Source organism: Silurus meridionalis, chromosome 7 (genome assembly GCF_014805685.1).
Source record: "Silurus meridionalis isolate SWU-2019-XX chromosome 7, ASM1480568v1, whole genome shotgun sequence".
NCBI classification, from domain to species: Eukaryota; Metazoa; Chordata; class Actinopteri; order Siluriformes; family Siluridae; genus Silurus; species Silurus meridionalis.
This window is the reverse complement of record NC_060890.1, coordinates 19,336,475-19,345,235: the sequence shown is the minus strand read 5'-3', so window position 1 is coordinate 19,345,235 and position 8,761 is coordinate 19,336,475. Positions and strand designations below refer to the sequence as shown.

General features: G+C 37.9%; 1 protein-coding gene across 3 annotated transcripts; it reads right to left on the bottom strand.

Annotated features, from left to right (window-relative positions):
- Window positions 1-561: 561 nt before the first annotated feature.
- Window positions 562-8,230, bottom strand: si:ch211-221j21.3. Of its 3 annotated transcripts, none has more exons than XM_046852940.1 (5): window positions 8,136-8,230; window positions 7,815-7,988; window positions 7,060-7,185; window positions 4,370-4,420; window positions 562-1,017 (listed from the first exon to the last, which is right to left on the bottom strand). In XM_046852940.1, the coding sequence occupies exons 2-5, from the start codon at window positions 7,896-7,898 to the stop codon at window positions 985-987; spliced, it is 294 nt and encodes a 97-aa protein (XP_046708896.1). In that variant the 5' UTR covers window positions 7,899-7,988; window positions 8,136-8,230; the 3' UTR covers window positions 562-984. The 3 variants fall into 3 exon arrangements, with proteins under 3 accessions (XP_046708896.1, XP_046708897.1, XP_046708898.1); XM_046852941.1 differs by having other exon boundaries at window positions 8,106-8,216; XM_046852942.1 differs by having other exon boundaries at window positions 8,176-8,193.
- Between the last annotated feature and the right edge of the window lie 531 nt (window positions 8,231-8,761).

Here is an 8,761-nt window from a genome sequence, read left to right as displayed (position 1 = left end):
GGTTGTGGCACCACCTGGTGTTTTATATTGGAAAGTACATGTTTAGAAAGAAATCCGTTATAACCTCTCTAGGAACTCTTTATGGTTGTATATAAAACCTTACAAGTTATAAATACCCTAATAAAAGGTATGAACTTTTTTAAATGAATACCTGTTGCATGACATTTTAAAAACACCAATATCAACAAACATTGTTTAAACAGCAACTTTTATGTAAAATATTTCATAATTACAGTGTTAAAAATTGTTACCAAAAACAATAAAAAAAATGCAATTATTCAACAGCATTTGGAACAGGGAAAATAAATAACATCGGTATATAAATACTGATATTAAATGTTAAAAAAATCAACAGAAATTATATAAAGAAAAAAAAAAAAAGGTGTTTTTGACTGGCTTTCAGTGCAATTATATACCACATGCCTGATTTTACAAGGACCAATTTGTAGACACAAAAAAACTCCACATATATATTTTATAATAACAGAATAAAAAAAAGAAAACTGAGAAACAGTTGATTCTACAAGTCACCTATAAAATGCATTACTGTACTCTGTTGTGTAAAAAGCAAAAGAGGAATATTTTGAAATGCATTTGGACTATACTACTTAAAAAAAAAAAGAAAAAAAAAAGAAAAAAAGAAACACAGCTTTCTTCAAATCATTATTGAATACCCTGCAAACTACACTATAGTAGTATCTAAATTAGCATTCATATAGAATGTGATAAACTAAAACTCCTAGTATTACCTGTGGCCAAGCCCTTATATTAAAACAGCAGTCAGTGTACGTTCTGATAATATATATATATATATATAAAAAAAAGGTTATATTAGAACGGTGAAGTCAAGTACGGTTGGTATAAATAAGGCACAAAACGTACAGTGATATGAACTGGCCAAAGTGCAGGCTGCTCCTCCACTCCCAGCGATCTGTGCAGTCTGCTTCCTTATTCATCCTCTCCAGGACCTGTCTGACCTCGTGATCAATACCCCTGCATGATATGATTTATATGGCCCTGAGAGAGAGACACAGAGCAAACATTGATGTGACACAGGTCACCTTTGTGCATGTTATGTTCATTAACCCTGTGCGATTGATATTCATATATGCCGACTACGGCTAAGACGGATCAAAAGAGCGCGGCGGAGAGATCAGACGCTAGGAGCTCCGGCCTGCAGGTAAAGTCTTTCCGATGCGCGTTTCTTTATTGTCATGAACTTGCATCGATTTTCCGAAAAGTGAGAAATTCCCAAAGTCGCAGGCTTCCGGGCGCTCGCAACGGGTGATTTCAAAATAATTAAAACATAAAGCAATATCAAAATATTAGGTTGCAATGATTTTACTGACGCTTAATCTGATAATCGACAAATAACCGATCTGATCTGTCCATTAAATAATTCCCTGAATAGTTTTCATGTACTGAACTGTATAGTCACAGAATAACAGTCATGTTCATCTTTGCAGCTGATGATATTGTGATTTGTGGTGAGAGTAAAGCGCAGGTGGAGAAGAGCCTGGAGATGTGGAGGTACGTCCTGGAAATAAGGGGAATGAAAGTCAGTAGGAGTAAGACAGAGTACATGTGTGTGAATGAGAGGGAGGGCAGTGGAGTGATGCGGTTGCAGGGAGAAGAGGTGGAGAAGGTGGAGGAGTTCAGGTACCTGGGTTCAACAGTGCAAAGTAATGGAGAGTGCGTTAGAGAAGTGAAGAAAAGAGTGCAGGCAGGGTGGAGTGGGTGGAGAAGAGTGGCAGGAGTGATTTGTGATAGAAGGGTATCTGCAAGAGTGAAAGGGAAAGTTTCTAGGACTGTGGTGAGACCTGCGATGTTGTATGGATTAGAGACAGTGGTATTGAGTAAAAGACAGGAGGTGGAGCTGGAGGTAGCAGAGCTGAAGACGTTGAGGTTTTCGTTGAAAGTGACGAGGATGGATAAGAGTAGAAATGAGTTTATTAGAGGGACAGCGCATGTTGGACGTTTTGGAGACGAGGTGAGAGAGGCCCGATTGAGAATTTTGGACATGTGCAGAGGAGGAACATGGGGTATATCGGTAGGAGAATGCTGAGGATGGAGCCACCAAGAAGGAGGAAAAGAGGAAGGCTAAGGAGGAGGTTTATGGATGTGGTGAGGGAAGACATGCAGGTAGTTGGTTTAAAAGAGGCAGATGTAGAGGACTGGGGGGTATGGAGACGGATGATCCGCTGTGGCGACCCCTAATGGGAGCAGCCGAAAGAAGAAGATCTTTGCACCTGATGAGTTCTAATCTGTCTGCATGTTCTGCGCATGTAATTTTGGGCATACTGTGTTCATTTAAAGCCCAGGTGTTTTAGTCTTTGAAACTACACATGGTACAAAAAAAAGAAAGTGGAGACATGACCATCACACATCACACTCAGCAGACATATGAGCTTTTTCAAACTTATAATTTCAGATTTATTCCTATCTGTATTATATAATAACATCTATTATTATGAAAAGACTCTCCACTAGATTTTCAAGTAAGGCTGTGGGGTTCTGTGTTCATTCAGCCACAAGAGCATTAATGAGATCTGCTATGATGTTGGGTAAATAGGTCCTGGAGTGCAATTGATGTTCCCAAAGGTGTTTAGTAGGGCTGAGGTCAGAGTTCTCTGCAGGGCAGGTTCTTTCCCTCCAACCTTGCCAAATCATGTCAACATGGAGCTTACTTGCTTACTTGACATGTTTGGACTTCGTTTTAAGGTAAACTCGAAGGTTTCAGCAAACAAAGACATGCTATACAACAGGTTTGGGAAATAACCACATATTCTGTGATGGTCAGGTGTCTACAAACATTTGGCCATATGGTGTATATATAATTATTTTGCAGCCCCCCCACACAATGTTTTTTCAATACAGTTATATATTATAACATTAGAAGACATGTAAAGGTGGTACATCACCTTTATTGTGTGCATTTAATGTTATTTTTATACAACCAGAGCTCTTAAATCTGCAGTCACAAATTGTTCTTCTTACGTTCTGTTTGATCAGGTTTAATAATACAAAGTGGTTATTTCTGTGAGGAAAATTCATTCAAACCTAAGGAAAAATTATAAACCTCACACAGTGGACCCAAATAACCAGCCCCACACACTTCTTATTACTGTAAAATTGACTTTAAATTGTGTTTTTTTGCATTCGCATACTTTTAGATTGCGCTACATGTAATATAAGAGGTGGCATCCAAAGATTTCGAGACCAGCTGTTTATAAGAAAGTACTTTCTTTATCTATGTTTACACAATATCACCTTTGAAATTGTCCCCTGGCACAGCAATACAGCAATCCCAGCATTCCTGCCAATTCTGGAATACAGTGAGGAAAATAAGTATTTGAACACCCTGCTATTTTGCAAGTTCTCCCACTTAGAAATCATGGAGGGGTCTGAAATTGTCATCGTAGGTGCAGGTCCACTGTGAGAGACAATCTAAAAACAAAATCCAGAAATCACAATATATGATTTTTAAACTATTTATTTGTATGATACAGCTGCAAATAAGTATTTGAACACCTGTCTATCAGCTAGAATTCTGACCCTCAAAGACCTGTTAGTCTGCCTATTAAAATGTCCACCTCCACTACATTTATTATCCTAAATTAGATGCACCTGTTTGAGGTCGTTAGCTGCATAAAGACACCTGTCCACCCCATACAATCAGTAAGAATCCAACTACTAACATGGCCAAGACCAAAGAGCTGTCCAAAGACACTAGAGACAAAATTGTACACCTCCACAAGGCTGCAAGGATGCACCTGATCTCTCGTCGTCCTCCAGCGAGGTTCTTCCGCTCTTGAAGCGTGAACGCATCGTTGCAGCGTTGCTGTATGCCAAATGGATGTCATGTCAAATGCCTCGGGGCGGGTTTCCTCAGTGTCACACAGAATTTTACGTTTGCTCTTCAAACTTCATGACGAAATCGCAGACGTGGTAGCGCACGTTGTCAGAATAGTGCCAGTTAGCAACCATTAGTCTTGAAACCTTTTGATACCACCTCCTACATATAAACTATGGGATTAATTACAAGTTTAGTAATTAAGGTGTTGGATCATAAGGGCATGAATTTAAATCTCAGCACCACAAAGCTGCCACTGCTGAGTTTTTGAGCAAGACCCAGCAACTGCTTAACTGCATGAGAGACATGCAAATTGCTCGAAATAAGGGTGTCGGCCACATCATACAGACTTTACATAAATATATCCACAATATGTGTATGAGTATGTAATAATTGCTAGTTACCTGCAAACTCTAATTCTATAATACTAGTGGTAAATAAGCATTACCTTTTTCTTACTTAAAAATATTGTTAAAAACAACGATACAAATAAAAACAATAAGTGCTAAAGCTCACCGGTTCTCCTGCCATGCATCTGGGACAGGGTTGTTGAGCAGCGACAAAACCCTGCGAAAAAGTTCACAAATACACAACTGATATTGAGTTTCACAAAACGTAAAAACCCTGACCCTAACACTATGTTCTGTGTTGTTAATCAGATTGAATGGGTATTTAGCATCTGAATGAGAGTGACCGTGGAGCCGGTGCGTTGCTATGGATGTGACAAGATTACCGAAAAATACTTCTCTATGCTTGGCTATCAAGTCTGGTACTTACTGGCATTCTAAGGTTTTTTTTTTTCCTGGTTTGGGTTCACAGCTCCTCAGAAGAACACCAAACAGAGTTATGGTTTAAGAGTGTTATCAGAGCTACACCAAACATATCAGTGTAAATGTGATGGAAATATTGTGCACTTTTTTTCGTGCATTTTTTGTACAAAGTCCAGCTGCCTACGTTTTTTCTTCCACTTCATGTTCTTATTCTGAGCCAAAAATGAGCTCCATCTCAATATGGAACAGACGGTCTGGATAATCAGATTATAGACAGACGAAGGAGGAATACAACCTGGATGGAACACTGGTTTATTACAGGGGACAGTTTTTAACCTTACCTCGTGATAAATAAAATATTTAAGGTCACTTGTAAGTAGCGCGGAGCGATTATTGCATTTGCAATAATAAACTAAGCTGCGATTACACCCTCACGTAACATGCAAAAGTAGAGCAGTCTGCAGAGGAAGCATCAAGTTGGCATACTACACTGCACCTTGATCGGTTGTATGACGTTAAAACCTGACACTGCAGAAACTCCACTGTCAAAGAGGATCAGTACGTTGTGTTGGACTATTTTGGCTTGAAAAACAAAGATGTGCAGATCAGCGTCAGGTGTTGAGCAAAACCTGCCTTTGCTAAAGATCTCAAGGGGCAACCCTACTGACCTGATTCAGCAAAAAAAAAGGATTGAAATGCTTGAAATTATGACTCCATATGAATGTACTTCTAAACAGCACATGGAAATTTCTCAAGCAGTATCGTGAACTATATGATGCCACTCAGTACCGTGACCAATCCAGGGTCGCGGCTTTGATAAATACACTATAATACGTACACTGCCATGCCGGAGCTACACAAGAAATGATTTTTAAAGATATAATGGCAGATATGTTCTTTATTTTTTTTTGCACTTTTTGTGTGACATTACTGACTGGAGATCAGTAAGATAATAAATAAAAATAAAATAAATATATATATATTAGGGGTCGCCACAGTGGATCATCCGTCTCCGTCCCCTGTTCTCTACATCTGCCTCTTTCAACTACCTGCATGTCTTCCCTCACCACATCCATAAACCTCCTCCTTGGCCTTCCTCTTTTCCTCCTTTCTGGCAGCTCCATCCTCAGCATTCTCCTACCGACATACCCCACGTCTCTCCTCGGCACAAGTCCAAACCATCTCAATCTCATCTTCAAAATGTCCTACATGCGCTGTCCCAGTGACTTTGAATTACCTCAATACTGAGTGTGCTAAAGACACAGATTTGTCTTTATATTTTTGCAATCTATACTTTAGTTTGTGTGATTTGTTACTTACTTCCATATTAATGTTTACACATTTTGTTAGTGCTTTATGTTGTGATAATAATTATTGCATGCTTACTGTCAGATTATCCAATTATACTACTGTGTATTGTAGTAAAAATGTAATTTATATAAATTCATGCATCACCTAATTTCATCATAACATGTAGGTCTGGCATTCAGAAAAGAAAATATTATGTTTAATCTATCTAATATTGTGTTGGTTATACTACACCATGATTTATTGCTTGTCTTTGTTTTTAAAAAAAAAAAAAAAAAAAAATTTGCAATTACATTTTTTTCCAAAATCGATCAGCCCTACCTCTAGATGCTTATTTTCATACTACAGAGTATAACCAGTATAGAGTAACCAGCCTATAAAAGACCAATATTACAGTGAGACTGTAGTGCTCATGTTAGTTCTCACTCTCCAGTGTTCTGTATTGTATAAAGACTATAATCAAACTCTTGATGTCACCCAAATGAGGATGTGTTCCCCTTTTGAGTCTGGTTCCTCTCAAGGTTTCTTCCTCATAACATCTAAGGGTGTTTTTCCTTGCCACAGTCGCCACGGCTTTCTCATCAGGGATAAATACACATCATTTACCTTAACTGTTTAAAGCTGCTTTGGGACAATGTCTGTTGTGAAAAACGCTATAGAAATAAACTTGACTTGACTGATGTCACAACTTGATGACACAACTGTCACAAAAAAAAAAAAAAAAAAGACAGTATTTGAGTAAATGTTTACAACTTTCCCAGTACATATTTGTCTCACAGAAATGTCTTAAATTATCATATAATAATATTTCTGACATATTGCCAACCCCTAATAGGCAGTTCTATACACTTAACCTTGAAGATATCATTGTTTTGTATCTGCTTTCCTAAAAAAAAAAAAATAAATAATAAAAATAAAAAAAAATTCTTAAAGCATATAAGAATACAAAAATGTGATACTTTGACCATTTGCTCTTGTGTTACGAAACTCTTGAGACATTGCATGTTTCTATTCTAAGCCATTTTTATGACTTTGCTTTACGTACTTTGGACCAGTGACTCAGAGTTTCCCAAGAGCCTTCACTGTAAAACATTTGGGAAAGTGACAAGCCAAGGTCAACATTCTTACCATTCTGGTGAGATGGGCATTTGCGTTGGCACCGTTTTGATGGGTGTCCCATGAGTCCATTGGGCTGTCCATCACGACATCACATCTAACCTCGATGCAGCTTTCCAATCCAGTGCATGCTTTTTTCTTGAAATAAAAAAAAACGCATGTGGTTGAGCAACAAGCATCAACAAGTGAAAGGCATTCTGCAGGCCTACATCAGCAAAGCACTCGCTCAGTTATAATTTATATCTCTAATAATAGTACTCAATAGAAGGTCAGTCATTCCACCAAGGGCAGTGCAGGAGAGTCAAAAATAAATGACCAGCTAGATACTGTGTTTCTTAGACCCCGAGACAAACAAAAGGATGGTCTCAGATGATGGTAAATTGTTCTAGTTTAGGAAAAATAATCTAATGAAAAAAATATCTCAAGTATGAATTTACAGGAAGTGAAATTGAAACATAAGAGCTCAGGCGTGACGGGAGTCAGGGGAGAGTCAGGGGGAGAGACAGGAGGGGAGGCAGGGAGAGAGACAGGTAGAGAGTCAGGGGGAGATATGTAGAGAGTCAGGCAGAGAGACAGGGAGAGGGACAGGCAGAGAGGAGCTGAGAGACAGGTAGAGAGTCAGGGGGAGAGACAGGTAGAAAGTTAGAGGGAGAGACAGTTAGAAATAGTTCATTATAAGAAGAATTTTATATATATATATATATATATATATATATATATATATATATATATATATATATATATGTGAATAAACAGGTGATGTTTACCGCCTGGCTGTCCCACTGGCAGTGCTGCTCCTCCTCCCGCTGTCTCTTATTCTGCACCAGGGTTCTCACACAATCCATAGACATGATTAGGTCTTTCCTCCAACCACCAACAAGGTCACTGACGAGATCAGACCTCCGTTATGTACTGGACACCACAGCTGGCGGCTCTGTGCTCTAAACAATCCAGTCCAATCCAACCAGTGAGAACTAATCACAATCCATCATGCATTTAAAACAAGCATCCACTGCATTTCAAAACCTAATAAACACTATTCCTTAATAAACACACACATGCATCGCCTGGTTCTCTCAGAAACATACAGAAATGATTACTGTAGATCCAAATAAAGAAACAATTCACACTCGGCTTCGAGCTGGTGCACCATCCTCAACTTCTTCCGTCTGTTCAATTCTTTTACTGCTCCGCCCAGCTTCCATGACGCGCTCACCCTGACCAATCAGGTGAGAGAATGTGGAATAAAGGGAGGGACGATTTCAAACCGGAGCATTTGATTGGATTTGAAGCAAGCAATGGATTTAAAGTGGACGAAAAAACTTTATTTTTTATTTTTTAACATAAAAAGAAGTTTTTAAATATTTTATTATTATTATAATCTTTTTTCTTTATTATTATTATTATTATTATTTTGTTTTGTTTTTGTTTTTGTTTTTTAGTAGTTGTAGTTCTTGAAGGTCAGGCAAAAACTTTCAAATCTGTTTTAAATAAGTCTATAATCCTCATTGAAATCTCTGGTTATACTACTTTAAAATTACAGATGTGACTATATTTTAATTGCTCATAAACTGTCAAATGATAAACTAGAATTAAAACTAGAGAAAAGCTCAAATAAAAGGACTTGTTCAACTGCTATTTATATTTTAATAAAAAATTAAAATTAAAATAAAAAAAACCCAGCTGTTATTAGGATGGATCCACCATAACCATA